General features: G+C 43.5%; 1 protein-coding gene across 2 annotated transcripts in view; it reads left to right on the top strand.

Moving 5' to 3' along the window:
- The window catches only part of LOC149457498 (potassium channel subfamily T member 2), a 1188731-nt gene that overhangs the window by 828226 nt on the left and 334453 nt on the right, over positions 1–26052 (top strand). For both annotated transcript variants that reach the window (XM_089683639.1, XM_089683638.1), the window contains exons 18-19: positions 16679–16784; positions 19986–20158. In XM_089683639.1, the coding sequence (XP_089539765.1) occupies positions 16679–16784; positions 19986–20158 (279 nt within the window). The remainder of the gene's footprint in view (positions 1–16678; positions 16785–19985; positions 20159–26052) is intronic.

Raw genomic sequence — 26052 nt, 5'->3', positions numbered from 1 at the left:
CCACCCTACCCGTACCCTTCGCTCCTCACAGGACCTCCTTCTATCCTGCTCCCTGGTCTCCTCCTCCCATGCACGACTGAAGGACTTCTCCAGGTCCTCCCCCATCCTCTGGAACTCACTGCCCCAATCCATCAGACTGTCGCCTTCCCTATTCACATTCAGGCGCTCCCTCAAAACCCATCTCTTCAGGGAAGCCTACCCCACCCTCACCTAACGGCCATCCTCCCTCATTCCTCCCACCACTTTATCCCCCTCAGCCACTTCCTACTGTACCTTTACCCCCTCCCTCCTAGATTGTAAGCTCGTAAGAGTAGGGCCCTCTTACCCCTCGTACGTTGTTTGTTGTTGTTGTACTGTGCCATGTATTGTCCCCCCTATTGTACAGCGCTGAGCAAACCCTTTGGCGCTATATAAACTCGTAGTAATAATAATAATAATAATAATTCTGTGCATAAACCAATTTCATTGACACCAAGGACCAGGTTGTCTCTGGTATGGTGGTACAGGAATCTAATTCTGGCGCTGGGGAAATCTCTGATCTCTTGGAAGACCCTCACAATGGATGCCAGTCTGAGGATGAGTCCTAGATGGTGCAAAGGACTCTGAATGAACCCTAATAGAAATAATTTTGCCACTGGGTGGTAAGCCGAGAATCCACTTATAGATCAGCAGCAAGTGCCACATTCAAAAGATTAATCACTATTTTGGTAAAATTGCATCAAAAAAACATGCACAAGACAACACATCAAATAAATAATAATTATCTTCAAAAAGATACTTTTATTGTACAACATATAAAACAGTTTAATATAAGCAATTACAGTTATTCTCAATGGACCATGGAGGAACATCCCCTTTATAGATTATATACTTATGGCTCAAACACTCATAGCACAAATATGTATTGGAAACACTGTATCCTGATCCGTATTATGAGCCCTACACCCATTAGTGTTCCAGGACCTATGTCATAGGTGGGGGATGCCAGATGTGGACCTCCTAACCTCCAGGTCCAACAAAAAACTGCACAGGTTTGTCTCACGTTACACAAATCTTATAGTGAGAACAACATAGAGGTTGTGGTTTCTGGTTTTGTTCACTGTCGTGATCCATTTGCAGACCAACCTTTCCTTTCTTGGTTTTATATAAATGTATTGGTCAGCACTGGTAACAGGTATGGAACATGCCTATATTATGGAGTAGTTTTCCATGAAAAAAACTTTTCTGAATTCCATTGTTTATATGTATTTTTTACATTTTCAGAGATGTACTTATTGCTTTTTTCCTGAAGAAGTGGGCTTTTGTCCTGTGAAATGTGTTGAAGAAGTTCTAAAGCAATCGACACCTCATTGCTGACATCAAATGGGGAGGATATTATCTACTGTCCTTCTTTAATGCTCTACCATATAGTGTGTTTGTTGTATTATGTCTAGATTGTTTTTTTCTAATAACCTTTTTTTCATAGTTCCTATCCACTTCCTGCTTCCCCCATCTAGGCTAATGATGTTAAAACTCTATTCCTACTGCCTCCTGGGTTATTTTTGTTAGAAATCCCAGGAGTCTTTAGGCTTTTTTTGTTTCTAATGTGAGTGGAGGAGAGCTGTAGAAGGGCAGAGGGGAGCTTTAGGAAGGCAGAGAGGAGCTAAAGGAGGGTTGGGGACAGGCAGAGATGGGCGGAGACTGGTGGTGGATGGATGGAAACATTACTAAGCATGCGCGGCTTCCTGTGCATAGCTGTGCTGGGCTTGCAGAGACTTGCTATGCACTGTGCATGAGTGAATTCACAATGCGAAAGGCAGAGCAACTGCATGAATTCCCTGGAAAACTGAGGGTGCTGGTTTCCTCTGCCTTCCATTAAAACGGCTGCAGTGATATATAGGATGAGTCAGATTACATCCTGCTCTTTACATTGAAAAATGGCAGATTAAGAAACATTAAGTAAATAAATCAGATCATTGAAGTTTTTACATGCTGAATGTGTTTGTTTTTAAATTTTGTTTACCAACAATTTTTATAGGAGCAAGTGATACAATTACTGTCAAATGTACAGCCAAATAATTAAGGCTATGCTCCTCCTCGACGGCTTTCCGCAAACTGATTCGGGAGCATTGTCTCTTTGATGCCTGGGGGACCAAACATCCTCTCCATAGGCAATTCACATTTTATTTCATTCCACATCGCATGTTCTCTAGATTGGACCATATTTTTGTCATGCCCCCCTGATCCCATTTTTGGTTATTTCCGAGATCAACCCGATGACTTAGTCGGACCATGCTTCACTGTCACTTGATCTCCTTCTCCCTAACTCCACCCTTAGGGTCTGCCACTGGCACTTTAATGAGAGTTTTCTGCATTCGGAATAACTTCAAGAGGAGCTCTCTCGGAGTCTGGATGCTTACTTTCACTTCAATGTTGGCTCAGTATCCTCATACCCTACCCTCTGGAAGGCCCATAAGGCTTTCATTAGAGGCCTCTGTATTTCCATGGGCACCTGTCACCGCACAATGACTTCACAAGCGCATATATCTCTGTGGACAAAGACCATTCCTTTCCAGATGAACTCTGACTACAAAATTTTCACGAAAATACTAGCTAATAGATTGCCCAAATGTATCTCCATGCTTATACACAGAGACCAGATGGGCTTTGTCCTGGCTAGACATGCTGCAGATAACACCAGGAGGACCATTGACTTGATCAACCTTGACAATAAGTCCCCAAATCTTACTCTCTTCTTAAGCTTGGATGCCCAAAAAGCGTTTGACCGCTTAGGTTGGCCTTCTAGGTTTTTAGTCAAAATCTTGGGGAGATTTTGGTTCAGTGGCCTGTTTGTGGCTGATTTGAAAGCACTCTACTCCACTCCCTCTTCCCAGGTCAAATTAGCTTCATTCTTATCACCTTTTCAGATGTCTAATGGTACATTCCAGGGATGCCCTCTTTCCCCCTTATTGTTTATCCTCTGTTTGGAATTCCTGGCTATAGCTATCAGATCCAACCCTTAGGATACGCACTCATAATAATGATTTTAAACTGTGTTTGTTTGCTGATAAGATCTTGCTGACACTGATGGAGCCTCACAGTACTCTACCTGTTTTACATCGTACTCTCCAGCTCTTAGGCATCCTGTCAGGTTATAAGGTTAACGCATCTAAAACTGAAGCATTAACACTCCACATACTTTCTGCTATTTTATCTTCTCTTCAATTGAATTATCACTATTGCTGGTGCTCCCACTCCTTGAGGTATTTAGGAACCAACCTTACTGCCTACTACCACTCCCTTTATGAAGCTAATTTCTCCCCCCTTTTTCTCGCTATTTCTCAATCCTTGAAATCTTGGGACAGCCTTGCTATCTTCTTCCTTGGAAGAATTAATGTGCTAAAAATGACCATACTGCTTAAACTTTTGTATCTGTTTGATACGCTTCCTGTACCTATTCCCATGTCCAAGCTACGTTCCCTTCAGAAATCCTTCCTCCATTTTGATTGGCATAATAATTCTTACCGAATTGCCCGAACAGTTCTTACTAGGGGAGGTCTGGGGGCTCCAGATCCTGTGTCGTATTATTTGGCCACTCACCTCCATATTCTTGACTCACGGTCCTCTGAGCTTCCTCCCAATAAATGGTTTGAGTTTTAATGGCTGCAACTGGGTCCGCTGCACCTTGTTCTCTTCTCTGGTGTATGACCAACACTGAAATCACTCTCACAAACATCTTCTGCTCGGGCCCTTGCATTTTACATTGTCTATATGGAGGCGGTGTATTGGTAGATTTGCCCTGTCATCTCTTTGCTCACCACTGACTAATGTCATATTTAATCCTAATCTTTCAGATAGTTTGACCCCGGCCCGTATAAATTGATGGGCCAAGGCCAGCCTATTTCAACTGTGACACTTGGTTCAGCCAGTGACCCAAAAGCTTAGATCCTTCTTTGAGTTATAAAAAGCTACACATATGCCTCCCCATCAGTTTTATGTCTGTCTACAGATACAACACTTCTCCTCCAAAATTCCCTCCCTGACCCTAGAGAAGCCTATTCTTTTTGAACGCATCTGCATTCAGGGTCCATAATAGCGGGGCCTAATTTCCTCTATCTACAAGTTGCTTCAATAAGCCTGTCCCCTTTCTTCTGATACACATCTTTATAAACTACTGAATTAATCAGTTTTATTCAGTAAAAATGTTTACTTCTACCAATGAAAGTGGGAGGGCCACTTTTAAACTCAGCTGATCAGACCATTTTTGCAATCTTTCCATTGCTTTTTTATTTGTCCCCCACAGCTTTCAGAGTTTGTAAAAGGCCCCCTAAACCATATATTTTCTGAAAGCACATGACTAGTAGAATAAAAAGAAGGTGCTACTGATTTTTAGGGCCGTGTGATATTTGCGTAAATGTTTATCAAACCAATATTTTTGCTAAAAATACACTAAAATCTATACTAGCAGATACAAACACAGGAAATGTAAAAAAAATTCTCAGCTGATTCCTACTGAATATAAAAGTTTAACCTGTATTGAGTTAATAATTAACAAATATGTGTAAATTTTAAATTGTGCCTTTTTGCAAAATTTTGAAAATCAAAAGTATGCAAAACTGTAAATAAGCATATTCTATATAAATCTGGAGGTTTTCATTTTTCACTTATAGCTTTCAGAGTTTGTAAAAGACCCCCCTCCTCCCCCCAAAAAAATATATTATGTGAAAGAACATGACCAGTAGAATAAAAAGAAGATGCTACTGATTATCCACAGTAGTTGTGCAAACCAAATATTTATCAAATCGCTGTTTTAACTAAAAAAAACTAAAATCTTTATTAGCATACATAAACACAACATAACTTAAAAAATTCCTGCTAAGATCTTACTCACATGAGGTGTACTATAGCGTATGCCCATGGAAGGCTGTATGGAGGGCTGTGTTTACCCGCACAGGTGTTCCATGCATCCCTGTTCAGGCAGTCCCATTCATGTCAATTAGGATGCAGCGGCTTTAAAGACAGATCTGACATCTGTGCAGTTGTAAGTGCATAGCCCCAAATGCAGACTGTATGAGTTCAGGGATGTGACAGACCCAGCCAGGACAGGGGCTTTTGGAGGGGACTAGGGGCTAGCCTTCTACCCACTCATTATGGCCCACAGAGGAGACTGGGGATTGTGCCTGCTTTATCTGGTCAGAGTATGGAAAAGAGGTTGGTTCAGTCTCTGATCACATGGAGAGAGGAGAGCAGTGTGTGATGTTGGATAACAATGTAATGAATGCTGAGAGCGAGGCTTGGATTAATTCCCTTCTGGAGTGAATTGAATGATGTAACATGTGGGCCCTCATGTGGACTGGGTTGAAGAAGCTCCTCTATTTGGGACAGAAATATTGATCAACAATCTCCCTCAACAAATCTATGAAGATAAATTTATTCCACTTTTCAGACTGTTGGAATATTGTATGAGTTTTGTTTTATGATGGACAGATTATACAAGTGAAAGCAAACACCTGAAAGACAGCATATATAATGTACTTTGTGTATTCAGGGGTGGGTTTGTTTCCAGTTTGTCAGGGGTGGGCTCCTTGATTAATCAGAGCATCTCTGTTAGCTGTACTGTTTACCATACACTGTTTAGGATAATGCGATTAAGCTCCTACCTAATCAGTGTGGGATGTATATCTCACTGTGTAATATTTGTTTTATTCTGGGGAATGCCCCTATCTCTGAAGTATATAAAAACCTGTGTTCTTGTTAAATAAAGTAGTTCCTGCTTGGCATCTAAGCTAGTGTCGCCTAGTCTTGGGTGCAATGCCGAGCTATAATACCTTGGTCTTGTGTCCCAGTGGCAAGGAAGCAGTTCTCTGATGTGGTCACCCAATCGGGGTGACAGGCGTTCCATCACAAGGGACATGCATTCACATGGATGTCAAGTGTCCATGCAGCCGCTGTGTCCCAATTGACACAAATGGGACTGCCTGCACAGGAATGCATGGAACACCTGTGCATTCTCCTGCAGCCGCTGTGTCCCAATTGACATTAATGGGACTGCCTGCATGGGGATGCAGAGAACACTTGAGCTTCGCTGTGCAGCTAAACACAGCTTTGTTGTAGTATGCCCAGCGTGAATGAGGCCCCGTGCCTTGCTTGAACTTACGGTTGGGGGAGGATGGCAAAAATGTGCTGTTGAGCTGCGTTTCTGCCACTCTCTGACCATCCTCCCTTAAGGTGCAAAAGGCAGCAGAAAAGGGGGGTTTACATGCTGCGGCTGCAATGCGTGAGCCCACGGCACTGTTGCTTCACTTTGCACCCACCAAACGCTACACATTCAAGTCAATCGGTAAGTGCTGCAAATTCCCTGCAACCATGTGTAATACACGTGGTTCCAGTAAAAATTAGGTTTAAACAGGTGGTAAGGAAGCAGCACATCGCTTTCCTACCCCTTGTCAGTAGCCCTTGGAGTGTGAACTTAATGCGGATTGGGCTTCGGAGGCAAGGGAGACTTAGATGCATGTCTAAATCTACCCTTAAGCCCCTTCCACACACTTGCTCAGCGGGGAATCTGTCCGCTGATCCTGGATGGCTGTCCTCTATGGGCGGTGGGATGTAAACAAACAGCCTGTTCATTTACACCTGACTGCCATCTCTATCTGTCTATTTTTAGCGGATTGGATGTAGACAGGTGTAAATGGATGTAAACATAAGTTTACATCCGTCGCTCTATAGAGCATAATGGAGGGTCTGATTGGGTCCACCTAAAAAAGAGATAGGCAGACCCAATATATTTTTTTTGGGGGAGTGGGGTACCCATTTTTAGGGAGGAACATGTAACATGTTCCTGATCCTGCAGCTACCACCCGCTCCCCCCCCCCGTGACAGAAGTACTAGCTGTCAGTTTTTAAAAACAGCATGATCATGCGGGGCTCTACCCACATGGCCACATCATTTATTCACAGTGTTCAGTGAATGAATAGACTACAAGACTTGACAGCCTTAGAGGCTGTCGGCTTGTAGTCCTCAATGAACTAACAACACTGTGAGTGCTGTGGTAGTTCATTGAGTCTTCCTGTCAGCAATATTGGCTTCCCCATACGGGATGCACGAGCAAGCAGATACACTGACAGTGTACAGGAGGCCTGCATGGCATCAGCGATCCGCTGATTGATGGTGCAATGCTTTACAGGCTCCTAACACAAAAAATAATAAATGCAAAAAAATGTGCATTTATTATTTTTTCTGCAAGGGTGAACTTATCCTTCCCTGATACAAGCATGACACCATGCACGCATGGGTGGGCTCCGATCCCTGCCCAATCCCAGGACCGGTTATACTATATATAGTTACGTAGTTAGTCTGGCTGGAAAAAGACAAAAGTCCATCCAGTTCAACCCCCACCAAAAAAAGTTATAATCCTATACCAACCGTGGAACTAGAGGAAGGCAAAAAAACCCAGCAAAGCAGAGAGGGGTGGCTGATACAGAACAGTTAGTAAGGTGGATGAGTCTGGCAGCAGCATTTATGATAGACTGAAGAGGGGATAGTTTGCGATGAAGTAGAACAATGAGGAGGGAGTTTGTCACGTACCTGATGGGAGACTGAAATGACGAGGTCGGCCTCACTTGTGTCACTAGCCCTGACCCCACTGGAGTTGGAACAGAGGGAGTCTAGGACCCAGGGGAACAAGAGCGCCAGTAGTTGTTCTTTTCAGCTCCTGCAGAATATGACCTTGGAAGACTGATGATCCTCTGGTTCAGGCAGAGTGGTAACATGCAGAGCTGGTTTTGTAGCTTGCCAGGTGTGCACCAGAGCAAGGCAGGTAGTGAGAGGGTAGTATTCAGAGGGGAAAAAGATCTCCCCAGACAACCAATTGATGGATGGGTTGTGTGCTTTTAGCCAGGGCATACCGAGAATGACTGGAAATATTGGAGAAGTTATGACATCCAGACATAGAAATTCCTGATGTCCCGAAGATGAGTGGCATAAAATTGGTATGGTCTCTTGTGTCACAGGACCGGAACTGATACGAGAGCGATCAGCCAGATGGACCGAAAGTCTTTGTGTCTTAATGCGGAGAGGAATCGTGTTTTGGATAGCAAAGTTAGAATCCACAAAACAACTACAGGCACCAGAGTCTATAATGGCCGGAACAGTAATCGTCCTTTCAGCCAGCTGTAAGTGAAGGTGGAAGGAGAGGTGCATTCGGCTTGCTCCTTGGGGGTGCATCATATGGAACCAGCTAGGAGAAGACCTATGAGGTCTTACTGGACACGTCAGTACATAGTGACCTGCGTCGCCACAGTAGAGACAGAGATTGGATTCTTGACGTCGAAGACGTTCAGCAGAGGACAACGGTGGTCTCCAGAAACTCCTTCTAGGGGAATTATGATGCCTTCTATTATTGGGAAGTAGGTCTGATGGGACAACAGTAGTAGAGGAAACAGGGGTCTCCACCTCTGAACATATCAAGACCTCCCCATTAGTCTTCTCATCCTGTCTCTCCCGGATCTGACGGTCGATGTGGATAGCAAGGTCTATCAGGTCTTCTAGCCTGGTTGGTACCCCCACTCGGGCAAGCTCATCTTTCAGGGTGTTAGAAAGGCCAAGGCAGAACTGGTAGCAGAGAGCAGACTCATTCCATTGAGTGTCGGAACTCCATATACGGAACTCGGTAACATATTCCTCTATAGGCCTTTGGCCCTTCGATAGCTTACTAAGCATAAATTCAGCAGTCTGACGAAGGAAGGGATCAGCATAGAGCTGTGACCTGGCTGAGAAAAACGAGTCCATCAAAGTTAGAGCTGGGTCCTATTGCTCACGAAGGTGGTGTGTCCAGGATTGGGGTTCATTCTTAAGGAGTGAGTTAATGAATCCAACTTTGGTGCTTTGTGATGCAAAGGTTCTTGGAAGCAGGGAAAAATATAGCTCGCAGGAGTTGCGAAAGGTTCAGAACTTCCTGCGGTCTCCTGTGAAATACTCAGGTGTTGGCACCCGGGGTTCCGGTAGGTGAGAAGTTCCAAGAATCATACTGAGCTCTGTCTGAGTACTTATATCTGAGACTGCAGAGGGCCCTGTGGCTGTGGAGGCATTAGACTCTGGTGGTAGTTGACCCTCCAGGTGCTCAAGGTTTCTTTGCAGACTTTGCACCAAGTAAGATAAGGCAGAGACTGACTGACAGATGTCCCCCATTGCAGAGGCCTCCCTTTCAGACTCCATCATTGGCTGACTGGTACTGTCACGTACCTGATGGGAGACTGAAATGACGAGGATGGCCTCACTTGTGTCACTAGCCCTGACCCCACTGGAGTTGAAACAGAGGGAGTCTAGGACCCAGGGGAACAAGAGCGTCAGTAGTTGTTGTTTGCAGCTCCTGCAGATGATGACCTTGGAAGACTAATGATCCTCTGGTTTAGGCACAGTGGTAACATGCAGAGCTGGTTTTTTAGATTGCCAGGTGTGCACCAGAGCAAGGCAGGTAGTGAGAGGGAGAGACAGGAGCAGTGTCATAGGAATAGCCAGGGTCATCAACAGTCGGGCAGCACGGTACAGAATCAGAAGCAAGCCGAAGTCAGGAGCAGAGCCAAAGTCAGGAACCAGTATCAAGCAGGAGGGTAATCAGAATCAGGTGAGGTACAAGCTGGGTCAGCAACAAGGGAATCACACAGGAACAAGCAGGACACAAGGGAGCTTAAGACCAGTCAGCACTCAACATGGGCAGGGACACCCTTTAAATAGTCCATCTGGCGCCAATCCTTGCCATACGTGTGCACGTGCATGATCGTGCATTTCCGCACGCATGTGCACAACCGGTCATCCTTCTCTGGACGTTTCTATGCGCATGTGCATTTCTATTCACAATTTGTTTCACCGGAAATCCTTTACAGAGTTACAATAGTCAAGGCAAGAGATAACAAGGGAGTGAATAAGTTGCTTAGTAGTTTCCGAGGTTAAGAACAGGCATATCTTGGAGATGTTGCGGAGGTGAAGTCTACAAGATTTGGACAGCAATTGGATTTGGGGCTGAAAGGACAGATGGGAGTCTAGGGTTACACCTAGCACCCTGGCATGAGGGGAGCAACGGATGGTTGTGTTATTGATCTTGATGGAGAAGTAAGGGGAGGGGGCATGGGCTGGAGGGAATACTAAGAGCTCAGTTTTGGAAAGATTGAGTTTGAGGAAGTGGAGTGACATCCATGTTGATATGTCACTTAGTAATTTAGTAATGCGAGAGGAGACTGAAGGGGTGAGGTGAGGGGTAGAAAGATAGATTTGTGTGTCATCTGCATAGAGATGGTACTTAAAGTCATGGGAGTTTATCAAGTGACCAAGGGAGGAGGTGTAGATGGAGGACGGAACCTTGAGGGACCCCTACAGAAAGGAGTGAAGAGGAGGAGCCAGAGTTATAGGTAATGCTGAAGGAGCGCTGCAATAGGTAGGAGGAGAACCAGGAGAGAGCAGAGTCTCAGAGACCAAGAGAGTGGAGTTTTTTGAGAAGGAGGGGATGGCCAACTATATTAAAAGCCGCAGAATCCAATTTGCTCCTGCAGGGGGAAAAATTCCTTCCTGATCCCCCTAGAGGCAATCGGATATTCCCTGGATCAACTTTACCTATAAATGTTAGTAACCAGTTATATTCTGTGTATCTAGGAATCCAGGCCTTTTTTAAAGCAATCCAGTTAGCTGACCAGAACCAACTCTTGAGGGAGTCTATTCCACATTTTCACAGCTCTTACTGTGAAGAAACCTTTCTGTATTTGGAGTTTAAATTTCTTTTCATCCAGATGTAAAGTGTGCTTCCTTGTCCTCTGTGATGACCTCAGGGTGAATAACTCTACACCGAGTTTACTATATGAACCACTGATGTATTTACATGTTGATCATATCCCTCCTTAATCTCCTCTTCTCAAGAGAGAATACATTCAGTTCATCTAATCCGTCCTCATAGCTGAGCTCCTCCATGCCTCTTATCAGCTTGGTTGCCCTTCTCTGACCCTATATCGTTTATAAATATATTAAAAAGTAAGAGTCCCAACACTGAACCTTGAGGTACAACACTAACAACTGTTCCTAGATTGTAAGCTCGTAAGAGTAGGGCCCTCTTACCCCTCGTACGTTGTTTGTTGTTGTTGTACTGTGCCATGTATTGTCCCCCCTATTGTACAGCGCTGAGCAAACCCTTTGGCGCTATATAAACTCGTAGTAATAATAATAGTAATAACAACCCTAGACCATTCAGAGTATGAATCATTAACCACTACTCTCTGCATATGATCTATTAGCCAGTTTTCTATCCATTTACATATGGATTTTTCCAAGCCTGTAGACTTTACCTTACACATTACCCATGTGTGGGGAACTGTGGCAAAAGCTTTTGCAAAATCCAAGTATACCACAGCCACAGCCACTCCTTTGTCTAAGGTTTTGCTCACCTCCTCATTAAAAGAAATCAGATTTGTTTTACAACTTCTGTCTTTCATGAATCCATGCTGTCTGTTGCTTAACATATTTTTTTCCAGCAAGAACTCATCTATGTGGTCTTTTATTAAACTCTCCAGTATCTTCCCAAATATAGATGTTAAACAAACAGGTCTATAATTACTTGGAAAAGATCTTGATCCATTTTAAAATATAGGCACCACATTGGCCTTACGCCAATCCAGAGGTACTATGCTAGTCATTAAAGAGTCCCTAAAAATGAGAAGTAATGGTTTTGAAATGACAGAGCTCAATTCTTTAAGGACCCGTGAGTGTATGCCATCTGGTCCAGGTGCTTCATTCACCTTTATTCTGTCTAAATATTTCTGGATCATATCAATTGTGTGACAATGTGGATCATTTGGAGCTGTGTCAATACCATGCTCATTATGGAGCTATAAATGAGTCATCTCCCCCAAGGCAGCATTCTGCTTTTTCTCCTCACTGCTCAGCAGGTTATGGAACTATTTAAAGCAGAAATTTTACCGTCACCTTGCCGGATTTATATGGCCTATCCACACAGGTTCAGACTCTCCTGTGGCGATGCTCCCTTCGTACAGGTTGTAAAGCTCCTATAAGAGGGAGGCCTCCCTCATATCCAGGTAATGGGGTGCAGGATGCTGGGCTCTAGGAATTGCACAAGTGACTCCATGGATGGACATTCATTGGACTTCCTGCTGGCTATGAGTTGTTCAGGTGGTAAGGTGCACCACATGGTGCACAAGACTATAGTACTCAGCTGCTGTTATACGGTTAAGAGTTGCGTACAGGTATATGCTGTTATCCTGCATTGCTAGCAGGCATCACACATGTGAACCTTTGCTGGTCTGTTGTTCACAGTTCTGTCTGTTTTGCCACTTCCTCTCAGGGTAGACCCAAGGAGAGAATGAAAGAACCCATAATTGTCTTTCTTTGTTTGCCTAAATCCAAGTCTGCTCCTCCCTAGGAACAGCCAAGTTCTTCTACACCCAAGCTTGTCCAGGTGTCGGATTGCAGGGATTTATGCAAATTTAGGCAGAGTAGGTTCAGGATCCATGGGTCCTGTGCAATAAGGAAGTCAGTGGAATTTTCTTTCCTCTCCTCTAACTCATTTCATTCCCACCATGGTTCCTTAGAGCAATCAAGACTTGCAACAAATATTAGCAAACCTTGTTTCCACAGTGAGCTATCTGTGCAGGTAAGATGTCAAGGATAATATTCTCCATGGTTCCTAGTTGAAAAGTAGACTTGGGCATGAAGCAGAAGGAAGGATTAAAATCCAAAGCTTCATCTGGAGTGGTTTCAGTCACTCAAGCCATCAAATAAGGCAGATGTAGGTTGTCTCTAAAGGTAGCAGATGTGTGAATACACATTTCTGTACACCCATGCTTTCTGTGAGTATCTTCGCTTGGCTGTTCAAGAGTTTAAGTTTAAGTTCATTCAAGAGCCTTTGGCCTTTCCACATACCCAAAACATTTTCCAGAACATCACTTCCAGTAGTTGCCATCTTATGTGAACAAGGGCTACAAGTATTCCTTATTTAGACAAACAGCCTACTGGTGGCTCAACATCCTCCAGGTCCTGGCAAAATGTCTGATTTAGACTCTGATCGAAATTGGACAGGTCATAAACTGGAGAAGACCAACTAATCTCATTACAATAATGATATTCCTGGAAGCAGTCCTGGACACTCAGGAGAATACTGTAGAGTTGCCCTCAGAGGAGGGGACAGTGTTAGTATCTTGTTTGGAACAAGTCATAGCTTTCTCTCATCTGTTTGCATGCCATGGTCTCAAAATGGTAGAAAAGTAGTCTGCAGTAATCCATGAGGTCTGTTGGACTCATTGGAAGGTTGAGAACCTTATATAATCAGGTTTGCTAAAGTAATGGAAGATTTGCTTTCTGCAACAGAAACAGTGACCCCACATATGAGACAAGACCCTTTGGTGGTGGCTAAAGCCAATTAATCTTTTCAGCTACCTGGCATACGGATCTTCACAATCTATTCACTTTGTTGGGTATTCACCTCAATGAACATTTAGTCCAAGGTCAATAACGTATGCCAATAGAGGACAAAGTGTTTAACATCAGAGTTGCAGTGTCTCACAGGCATTGAAATCGTTTTGGCAACACAGCCTAGGAAGCCTCAGTTATGCTCCAAACAGACATAAAATTGTCATTTTATATCTTTGCTGTCAAGAAGGAATGCAAGAACATTCAAGTTATGTCAGAGGTATCTCCCATTCAGATTTGCCAGTCCTTCTGGCTTCCCAGAACTTCCTGTAAGATACTGTAAGATACAAGCCTTGGATGTCAAGGGGTTTCTAAACCAACATGGAGTTCAATGGGTCTACAACAAATCATGCTGTCAGGATCTCAATCTGATAAGTCACCTCTATGGTCATGAATGGCAGTTGAGTCCTGCAAGAGTGATCTTCCCAGAGGTGGAAGCAATGGAACTACTAACATCCAGTTGGATGCAGGTTAGCCTATATACAGTATATATCCAGCAGACTTAGTGGTCTCCAGGCTTCCTATCAGGATCTGCAGTTGCCCAGTTATGATTAGGACAATAATTTCCTGTGGCCTTGCAGGCATTGGTATCCTTAATTACAGTCTCATCCAGGAACCTCCTATTCTCTTTCCAAGATCCCAGGGCTTACACAGTGTGGCAAAGTGTATCATCCAATTTATATCTAGCTGCTGGGAGACCGAGAGGTGAAGGCTTCACTGGGGGTCTCATCTTCAGCGTTTGAACCCCTGTTGAAGCGAGGGCACCTGCTAAAAACTTCATGTATGAAAGAATATGGAAACTTCGCAGAATTTTAAAGGATTGAATACTCTGTTCCATGCTATAAAGCAGGGGTGGCTAACCTGTGGCTCCCCAGCTGTTGTGGAACTACATTTCCCATGAGGCATTGCAAAGATGGGAAGTTACTGCCTTTGCAGAGGCATGATGGAACTTGTAGTCCTGCAGCAGCTGGAGAGCCACAGGTTGGCCACCCCTGCTATAAAGATTATGAGTTTTCTGCAAGTAAGCCTAGATATAGGATTAAATGGTAATTGAGCCTTTGTCATGTTCTCACTTTCTGGGATCCAGTGACCATCACATACCTTTGTAAACCAATTCTAAAAGCCTTGTGCAGGCTACTCTTTTCCCTTGGGATTTGCAGTGCAAATAGTGCTGGAGATGTTGGCATACTCTCCATTCTCCTGGATAAGACTTCCTCAATATTTTCAGTAACACTGAAGTAGTATTTCTTATGGCTACCATGTCTGGAAGAAGGATCACAGATATCCAAGTGTCAAGCTGTAAACTACCTTATTGCTGGCAATATCAAACAGAATAGCTCTAGTCTTGCTGGTAGGTTAGACATGCTGGTAGGTTAATTGGATCCTGTCTAAATTGTCCCTAGTATGTGTATGTATGAATGTGAGTTAGGGACCTTAGATTGTACACCCCTTGAGGGTTAGGGACTGATGTGAATGTACAATATATATGTGTAAAGCACTGCGTAAATTGACGGCACTATATAAATACCTGAAATAAATAAAATGAATAGTCTCTTCTTCAGCACCATACAAAGGTCTTCAAATCTTTGCATCTGGGTCATTATCCTTCCAGCTTGTCCAAACTGACATTTCTGAGTCACTACAAGAAGTAGAAGTGGGCTTGAGGTTGAAGAAATACATGGAAGTGGTCCTTCAGAAGTTCAGACAATGGGCTCTTCAAGCCGAACAGTGTCAGAGGACTTTCAGTGTACTGTACGGAAATGCTATTGTTGCTGGTCAAGGTAGTCTGATGGACTTATATGGCAAAGAAGAATCCATCATTTGAGTGCAGAGCTCACTTTGCCAGAAGGATTGCGCGCTCATGGGCAAGATTCAGAGGTCAAAATTTTCTGCAGGACAGCAATCGAATCCATGTAGGGTGCATTTCTAGCCCATTACAAAGTTGGTCAAGCAACATTGACAACAGGGGGGTTTGGCATCAATATTAAATTAATCTAATGATATGTTGATTAAAATGCTTCAGCAACACCCTCCCTTGTGGTTTGTGGCGTGCTACATCCCATGCGTGTATGCTGTCATGCTTGTGTTAGAAAAACTGAAAATTGTATACTTACCTGACGGTTATTTTCCTTTTCTGATGCATAAGCATGACAGCATACAGGTCCCTCCGTAAAGGCTTTGCATTGAGTATAGCTATGAGAATGCTGCCTTGGGGGATGTGACTCAATTATACAGTATAACTGGTCCTGGGATTGGGCAGGGGGCGGAACCCACCCATGCGTGTATGCTGTCATGCTTATGCAAGGAAAGGAGAATTACTGCCAGGTAAGTATACAATTTTCCGTTTTAAGTACCAAAGGGCTGCGTGCAGCCCTCAGACAGCAGGCTGGATAACAGGATATCAGATAATCTGTTCCTGCAGCTTGTCATGTGGCACTGCTCCAAGGGATACTTCTTTGCTGAGGAATTAAGATCATAACACTTTATCTTGGGTTGTCACCTGTACCTTGGCTTTACTACTTAATGTGTCACTGATCAGAAATCAGTATGTATAATTAGGAATGTATGCTCTTCAAACATCATTGGCTCCATGATTACACCAGGTTAGCTGTTAACTTAGTAGTTACTCCAGGATGAGGGTGAGATGCCTGCACCTTAAAAATAATCAGCAAGTATATATTTTATGTTTCTTAGGCATGGGTTTGCTTTATAGTATCTTAAATGACAGCATGGTTTCTACTGATGTTTCTGAGTTGCAGTGTATGAAAATAATTTTAGGTCATGGATACAGACAAAAAAGGCAGCAAGTCACATAAATGTGCATCTTAGAATAGTCAGTTGAGATTCCTTCCATTACTCCAATGCAGAGAATCCATGGGAAATCACATAGAACAATTTTCTGCTTCAGGAGACTTCTGAGGACCTTATTGACAGTCATCACATGCCAGCTTTTACTTTTATAACAGGGCCTCACTAACACCTGTTGGAGGCTAGGCCCCTGCTTAGTTTGCCTGTCAACTCTTCAAGTTCCAATGAAGCGCATTGTATTGCTGAATGCCTGTGCGCATTAATGTAAACAATCAACCTAACAGACACTTTGAAAAACTTTGCTATAAATTATGGCCTCGATGGTGAAACATTTTGTTTTTCAGTCTTGAAATGTAGTGGAATGGCATCATAAAGCAAAGATAACTATAGCACTATGTTTGTTTGACTGTTTTTCTTTTCTTTTCAGGTATTCTAAAGGATACCCCCCTAATTCACCATATATAGGAAGCTCACCTACCTTTTGTCACCTATTACAAGAAAAAGTGCCATTTTGCTGTCTTCGATTAGACAAGGTATACTTTACATGTATAAATATGTATAAATAGTGCAGCGCTAAAATAAATGTGAATAAGTAAATAAATAAATAATGCAAAAATACAAAAAAAAACCCAGTGCACAAAGGGGTTAAACTATTATAAAGTGCAACACGTGCATTCCCTGCTGGAATATTAAATGTGTAAAGGTGATCAGTGCACTACCAACACTCAAAAAATAAAAAAAAATCAAATAATCACTCTGCCGTGATAGATATAAAATTGCACAATAACAAATACAGCAAATCAAATGTCCATGAAAGTGCTCGAAACACAATATTCATGCAAGTGCTGCTAGGTGTCCACTCCGTGCAAATCCTTTAGTGGCCAAAGTGCCCCCTCACCTCCTTAAATCGACCCTACAGGGTCAGCTCGCTCTGAGACTTAAAACCCCTCTGATTGGCAACAGGATCCTATCCACATCCACTCCCAAGTCCTCCGATCCTTATATGTACCGCTCTGTCAGCAGCATCCCCTGTCCAGAGCTATTTGAGTTATTTTTCCACTTTCTTCAGCTGCCACTAAGCTGGCATCCCGGTACAAGAAGTAAATAGTGACCTTGGATGATGCTTGAGCATAGATGGTGCCGTTCTTTGAATATATAGTGTTTCTTAGGTTGCTGCTTTTTATTCAAAAGTTCTACAATATCTAGCATTGCCCATGGCTCATAAGTGATGATATGGCTTGTTCTTGTTCTGGTCTGGAGGCTGTAGGCGTCGTCCGAGCCCACCTGCTGGTTGATGAAGCAGCTTCCCAGCCTGTCCATGGGCATCACGGAGGAATGTTCCTCCGTGCTGCTGACAGAGCGGTACATATAAGGATCGGAGGACTTGGGAGTGGATGTGGACAGGATCCTGTTGCCAATCAGAGGGGTTTAAAGTCTCAGAGCGAGCTGACCCTGTAGGGTTGATTTAAGGAGGTGAGGGGGCACTTTGGCCACTAAAGGATTTGCACGGAGTGGACTCCTAGCAGCACTTGCATGAATATTGTGTTTTGAGCACTTTCATGCACATTTGATTTGCTGTATTTGTTATTGTGCAATTTTATATGTATCACGGCAGAGTGATTATTTGATTTTTTTTTATTTTTTGAGTGTTGGTAGGACACTGATCACCTTTACACATTTAATATTCCCGTAGGGAATGCACATGTTGCACTTTATAATAGTTTAACCCCTTTGTGCACTGGGTTTTTTTTTGTATTTTTGCATTATTTATTTACTTATTCACATTTATTTTAGCGCTGCACTATTTATACACTTTACTCACATCGGTAACAGGTTAGTGTCAGCAGCTTGAGTGGTAGGACCCCATTTTAGCGCAGGAGGTTTTTTCTGACATATACTTTACATGTATACCTGTGTTTGATAAATATACATTTTTTTAAATAGTTAATATAGCACTACCCCCCTAAGAGTTGCTTAGTAATTTGTGGGTTCCCTGTCAATCTGAACCTCTTGTTGAAAGCGCAACCTCTGCTGGCACCACCGTGCTCTGGTGATCCAGTTAAATCACACATGTAAAATGGACTCACACACAGAGTAGTATAAACCAAAATGAAGTTTATATTGGATTTGGAAGTAACCGAGTCAAGAATAACAAAATAACACTGATATAGACAGCAAATATGATCACTCTCGGCAACTGTGAGCAAAAGTAATGACATTCACAATAGAGCAGTAGAATCTTTTAGCAGGCCTGCTTTCAGAAATAATCTATTGTCTCCAATCTGAGAGGACTGTCAAATCCTCAGTGAGCAGGAATGACTATCAATAACGGATACGCTCACTCAAACCTTGATGATATGGATTAAATTTGAAAGAAAGAGAATTATCATTTATAATTAGCAGTGTCCCCTTTAGGAGCTCTAACCATGAATTTAGCTTGAAATAGTTAATAGCAACAATTGGCATAAATGTCTATGGACAAAGACAACTCCTTCTGAATGTCAAAACAAAAAATGAACAGCAGCAGGAATCCTGCTCTGCAGGGAGGAAGATGGCCCCTTTGATCCAATTGGCACCGCTGTATTTTGGTCTGTAACTGTATGTACTGTGGTCAGCTTGAACAACAACCGTACTGCAGATATATTTCAACTATAGCGCTGGCATAACTAGGCCACAAACTGGGACAATTATATGCAATGTTCATAACTATGTGCAAGCAGATAACTGCGGTGGCGAACAATGAATGTTCATTTTGTTAGTGGATGCATTGGTCTCCCTCACCTGATCAATGTGGTTTGGTGGAGTGCCACAATCTGTCTTTCCCAATGGATAGAGACAGTCTACGGGCACTCTGGTTCAGACTTGGTGCCTCGCTCTGTCTCCTGCTGTCAGAGTGGCCTGCTTGGCAGCGTGTCATGCCAGGCGGTCAGTGATTCCTTTCCACTCTCTCCCTCTCTCTCCAGTCCTTGCTCTGTAGCCTTGTTCAGCGCTTCAGCCATCAGCACACCTTTTTCTCCTTCAAACTCCCTCCACACTCTCATGGCCAATCTCCCAGGCTTTGATATTTATATGCCCCCACCCACACTCTACCTCTCCTGGGAAATTTAGTCCAAAACACTCTGCTTATCAACCAAGTCCTGCTATTCAGAAATACGAGTTCCAGAGGGCTGTTCTAACAATGGTGTCCATTTATGACACAGGGAATAGCTGCGATTCAGAGGATCGCAGCTATTCTCTGGTCATTCACAGTTTATGACACTCAGGAGATCAGTGGAGAACATGTTCAGCTCTTCACTGGAGATCTGTGTTCTCTTTCCAGATTCTCCAGCCCAGAGCTGGAGAATCGGAGGAACCGAAAACTAAGCAGCGATAATTTACCTTTGCTTAGTAAACTGATCTTTTACTGTAATCTCGCGAGATTATAGTAAAAGCAGCCATTTTCCAGCGTTTGTAGACCGTTCTCCCTTCGTTCGGAAAACTGATCTACACCACTTCATAAACGGCATTCACAGGAGAACTGTGTTCTCCGAGAATTCCGGAGAACTGAGCCGCGATCATTTACCGCTGGCTCATAAATGGACACCAGTGTGAGTAAATCTGCATAGCAGGCCACTGCCATCTAATGTCCATTTTTATGTATTGTGAGTAATAGCATTTCAGTGGATTTCATTAATAATTATAGCAATTATGTACCCTAGTTTTTATTCAATGCTTTCTAACCAATTCTGTTTTAGGGTTGTCAACATAACTATTATGAAGATGCAAAAGCCTATGGATTCAAGAATAAAGTCATCATTGTTGCAGCTGAAACTGCAGGAAATGGGCTATATAATTTCATTGTTCCACTCAGAGCTTATTACAGACCAAAGAAGGAGCTTAACCCCATCATACTGCTGCTGGATAATCCGTAAGTGTCATAACAAGGGAATTTCAATTTATTTGTAACATTAAATACTTTTATTTTATACAATAAAGGGCATTGTAACCATCACGATGCCATATATTTAAACCTCAGTTTCATTCTGACAAACAAAATGAATGTTTATAAACTAATACATATAGTAGTGCAGGGCTAAAAATATACACCGCTCAAAATTTTTTGGCAAGGAACACTTTGAAAACACATCGGATCTCAGTGGGGAAAAATATCATGCTGGATATATATACTGATATGGACTGGGTAATGTGTTAGGAACGTAAGGATGCCCCATAGTTTTGATGGAAATTACCAAATTGAACCCAGAACACGCTTCACCAGCGTAGGGTCTGACAATGGGTCCAATTATTTCATCCCAATGTCTAATGGCAGTCAGTGTGCCATTGTTTAGCCTGTAGAGGTCTGTGCTTCCCTCCATGGCAATGCCTCCCCAGACTATCACTAACCCACCACCAAAACAGTCATGCTGAATGATGTCAACCTCCTTGATCCACTGCAGTCTGGCTTCTGTCCCCTTCACTCCACCGAAACCGCCCTACTCAAAATCACTAATGACCTACTAACCACCAAAGCTAATGGCCACTACTCAGTCCTTCTACTCCTCGACCTCTCCGCGGCCTTTGACACAGTTGACCACCCTCTCCTCCTTAATAAACTATACTCCCTTGGCATCAGAGACTCTGCTCTCTCCTGGCTCTCCTCCTATCTATCCCAACGCTCCTTCAGCGTTACCTATAACGCTACCACCTCCCCCTCACTCCCCCTTTCTGTTGGGGTCCCTCAAGGCTCTGTCCTCGGGCCCCTTCTCTTCTCCATCTACACCATCTCCCTTGGCCAACTGATACACTCCCACGGCTTCAACTACCACCTCTACACCGACGACACGCAAATCTACCTCTCCACTCCTCGCCTCACCCCTTCAGTCTCCGCTCATATCACCCGCCTACTGAATGACATATCAGACTGGATGTCGCTCCACTTCCTCAAATTAAACCTTTCCAAAACCGAGCTCCTAATTTTCCCCCCAGCCCACGCCCCCCCTCTCCATCACGACCAACAACACCACCATCAGTCCCACCCCGCAAGCCAAAGTCCCAGGTGTCACTCTAGACTCAAATCTGTCCTTCCAACCCCATGTCCAATCGCTGGCAAACTCATGCAGGCTCCACCTCTGCAACATCTCCAAGATACGTACTTTCCTAACCCCAGACACTACTAAACAACTCATTCACTCCCTTAGTATCTCACGACTTGACTACTGCAACTCCCTCCTCACCCCATCACAGACTATGCCCGCTTCAGTCTATCCTGAACTCAGCGGCCAGACTCATCTACATTACCAACCGCTCCGCATCTGCCACACTCCTCTGTTATTCCCTCCATTGGCTTCCGATTGCCCAACGCATTAGATTCAAACTACTAACAATGACGTACAAAGCCATTCATAACACTGCCCCAAACTACCTCACCGACCTGATACCCAAATACCACCCAACCCGTAGTCTTTGCTTCTCACAAGACCTCCTACTTTCTAGCTCCCTGGTCTCCTCCTCCCATGCCCGACTGCAGGACTTCTCCAGGACTTCCCCCATCCTCTGGAACTCACTACCCCAATCCATCAGACTGTCACCTACCCTCCTCACCTTTAGGCGCACCCTGAAAACCCATCTCTTCAGGGAAGCCTACCCCTCCCTCACCTAACAGCCGATCTCCTCCACTCCTCCTACCACTCCATCCCCCACAGCCATTTCCTCCTGTACCACTATCCCCTGCCTCCTAGATTGTAAGCTCAAAAGAGCAGGGCCCTCAAACCCCTCATATATTGTTTTGTTACTGTATTGTCTCATGTACTGTCCCCCATTATTTTGTACAGCGCTGAGCAAACCTTTTGGCGCTATATAAATACTATATAATAATAATAATAATAATGTTACAGGCAGCATAATGTTCTCCAAGGCTTCTCCAGACCCTTTTATGTCTGTCACATGTGCTCAGGGTGAACCTGCTCTCATCTGTGAAAAGTACAGGGGGCCAGTGGTGGACCTGCCAATTCTGGTGTTCAATGGAAAATGTAATTTGAGCTCTATGGTGCCAGGCAGTGAGAACAGGGCCCATTAGAGGACATAGGGCCCTCAGGCCACCCTCATGAAGTCTGTTTCTGATTGTTTGGTCAGAGACATTCACACCAGTGGCTTGCTGGAGGTCATTTTGTACGGCTCTGGCAGTGCTCATCCTGTTCCTCCTTGCACAAAGGAGCAGATACCGGTCCTGCTGATGGGTTAAAGACCTTCTACGACCTTGTCCAGCTCTCCTAGAGTAACTGCCTGTCTCCTGGAATCTCCTCCATGTTCCTGAGACTGGGAGACACAGCAAACCTGGCAATGGCACATATGTGCCATCCTGGAGGAGCTGGACTGTCTGTGCAACCTCTTTAGGGTCCAGGTATCGCCTCATGCTACCAGTAGTGACACTGACCCTAGTCAAATGAAAAACTAGTGAAAAATGAGTAGGGAAGAAAAGATGAGTAGGGAAAAAATGTCAGTGGCCTCCATCTGTAAAACCATTCCTGTTTTGGGAAGTTGTCTGATTGTTGCCCATCTAGTGCACCTGTTGTTAATTTCAGTAACACCAAAGCAGCTGAAACTATTTAACAGCCCCCTCTGCTACTTAACTGACTCAATCAATATCCCAGGAGTTTAATTGACTTGATACTATACTTTGATTAAAATGTATAGAATGTATAGAATGAGTTTGCGCAATGCTGATGAGCTGCTGCTGACACCTACCACACCCAAATCAAAAGAGTGAATTAATGGAAATAAAGATATAGCGCTGCTCCTACTCATAAAAGTGTTATATAAAGTTATATATAAAACTAGTGGGTGCCCCCACTAATAAATAATATTCATAGGTGCTAACAAGTGCTCCTGTTGTGCAAAATTCCTATCTCCATAGTATGTACTACAGATCACCTCCCCCCTTTGTGTGAGCAAGGTGAGGTGTGTACTGCACCAGTACTACAATGCACCTTTCCCTTCAATAGTATATATAGCAATACAATATTGAATCCAATGGTGAATCTCAACAAATATATTTACACATATATGTGTGTGTGTGTGTGTGTGTGTGTGTGTGTGTGTGTATATATAAAAATAATCAGGAAGCGTCCTCAAATATCAAAAATACCCCTTTGAAAACGTGTGAGTACACGAAACATGTCAGGGGAATTCCTCTATGTGACGCTGACCTTTCCTATGGATCATCTACAGAAATTATGTGTTTGATGTGAGTGCCTCTTTTTGAATATTTTTTGGATTCTACCCAATAAAGGCTATATTACACTATTAGCATCATCTTGCTTCCCTGGCTTGTTATTACACGAGCCTCCTTAAGGTGGATCAACATCTAGAGTCTGAGCGACGTTGGACCCATTGGTGAGTCCTGAGGTGGACTGGGAGCGTGATTAAATAACATCTCTGAGAGTCCGCCAAGGCGTTCTGATGACATCATACCGGTGACCAGACCCTGATGTTTTCTACACATTACATACAACGCGCAGTTTGTATGTAGTTCTGGTAAGCACATTATAAAACCATTACTACAAAGGATTTGCTATTGTCTCACCTGATCTGCGGGGCTACTTGGTGGACTTTTATATCACCTTATAGAGCATTTCTGACATATATGAATTTTGGTTTCTGGAGGACTTCTTATCTGGGACAATATTAATCTCTTCTTATCATTTTTTCATGATTTTATATAATAACATCTAGCGCTGCATATTTAAATGTTTTAAATCAAATATAGTCCAACATACTCTTGTGCTCAAGTGAAAATTATATTATAAACAATGAAAGTAACTGGTGCCTCAACATGTGCTCCCTCTTAATCACCACACTCACTGCAATGTTTGACCCCTGTTTCCAGTGGGTCCAGCGCGCTATGTAGTGCCCTCCACTCATCTGTATGTAGGACTGTATAAGGGACTCAGTGTGGCCATGTTTTGTCAATCCTGGATATAACTGTACTTCATCATATGGGCCATGATAGGATATGTCAAAGAGAGGGAAGCTTCCATAGTGCAAAAAACCTTTTTTACTAAAAAATGAAAAGCGAATACACGCTTACAAACATAGGCTGATAAGGCTCTTTAAAATGGAAACTAGAACTCCAGCACGTTCCACAGAAACGTAAACCGGTAGTGACGTAGAAGCTTCCCTCTCTTTCACAGCGCTATATCTTTATTTCCATTCATCTGATTAAAAGTGTTCCTTTAATTTTTTTTTGAGTAGTGTATATACAGCATAGACATAAGCATCACATAAATCTAATAATCATGCATTAATATAAATATAACGTGGCAAACATGGATATGACACATGAAAAAGCAGTCCTTTTTCAGTGTCATACACTTCTCCACTAGCTCCAGTCTGAAAATCTTCCAAATAAATTCACTCGTGTGCGATTTCACACTTAATTGACAAGGTGTTCCATTTCCACCTTCAGCTGGAGTTCTGTTCACCTTACAAGATGGACCTTTTATTGTAAGGCCCCTTACACATGAGCAAACAGGTCAGGTCCACCTTTCAGTTTTTCAGATGAACCTAAACGAATGGTCCATGTATCCTATGGACCAGCGGGTGTAAACACACCTGTCATCTACCCATACTGCTCAGCAGGGGAACAGTGGACAGATCCCCTGCTGAGAAAATCACATTCTGCCCTGTGTGAAAAGGGCCTAAATTAATGTCAAAATGCGCTTTCCCAAAAACTGAGATTAATATTGACTCTGCTCTCTGTACTGTAGAGAACATACAGAGTTTCCCCATCAAAGGCAAACAAGCAGTCACTCTGCATACATCCTCCTCAGTGCAATATATTGTATTTTGCAATGATTTTATACATCTTTATTATAGATCCTTCCCTGCTTTTCTATATATTTAAAGGTAGCCCATGCTTGTATTTGTTTAATGTTGTCTAAATAGTTGTCATGTGGGAAGTTCCGTCTATCATATAATCGTATGGTTATAATCAATTAATTTATATGTTTATTAGCTCACTAGTTCAGCCTTAGAAATTTAGGGTTGCTTAAACTGTAAGGTAGAAGACACAGTTGTCCAAGGCCCACTCCTCAAACACTTTTCTTTTTGAAGAAGTTTCAGGTGACACTTACTACAGTTGTTTGCATCATTGTTTGTGAGTTATAATATCTGTACATTGTCCAGGCTATAGGTGATAGTGCTGTGGGGAGGGCAGTCAGAGAATCGGCTTCCAGCTGCTTCATTGAAAGCCTCACAGCCCCCACCTTTGCACAGAACATACCTGATAGATCCGTTTTCTATCTGCCCCCTCCACTGCTGCCGCTGCTGTGTTCTTCTCAGTGCCCAGCCTCTCCCTCCATCCTTCGAACCAATAGGGGAAGAGGCGAGAGAGGCTGGATTTTTTCTGCCTCCCCCTGTGCCTGCCCACACTCCAGTCCATGCAGCTTTGGAGGATGTGTGGGCGGGAAATAAAACACAGAGCAGCCAACAGCTGTGCTTCTGAGTGATGTGAGTTCCACCTCCCTTCCTTCCACCCACCCATCCCTTACTTCCTTCCACCCCTCCTTCCTTCCACTCTTCCCTTCCTTTCTTCTACCCACCCCTCCTTCCTTCCACCCACCCCTCCCTCCCTCACTTCCTTCCACCCACCTCTCCCTTTCTTCCACCCCTCCCTTCCTTCCCTCCACCCCTCCCTTCCTTCCTTCCACCCCCCCTCCCACCCCCCCCTTTCTTTCTTCCTTCTTTCCTTCCTTCCACCCCTTCCACCCACCCCACTTTCTTCCTTCCACCTCCCTTTCTTCCTTCTACCCACCCTTCCGTCCT

Source organism: Staurois parvus, unplaced genomic scaffold (assembly GCF_062004578.1).
Source record: "Staurois parvus isolate SC_StPar_1 unplaced genomic scaffold, SC_StPar_1.0 ptg000318l, whole genome shotgun sequence".
NCBI lineage: Eukaryota > Metazoa > Chordata > Amphibia > Anura > Ranidae > Staurois > Staurois parvus.
The sequence above is the reverse complement of the archived record's forward strand: the minus strand, read 5'-3'. Positions and strand labels throughout refer to the sequence as shown.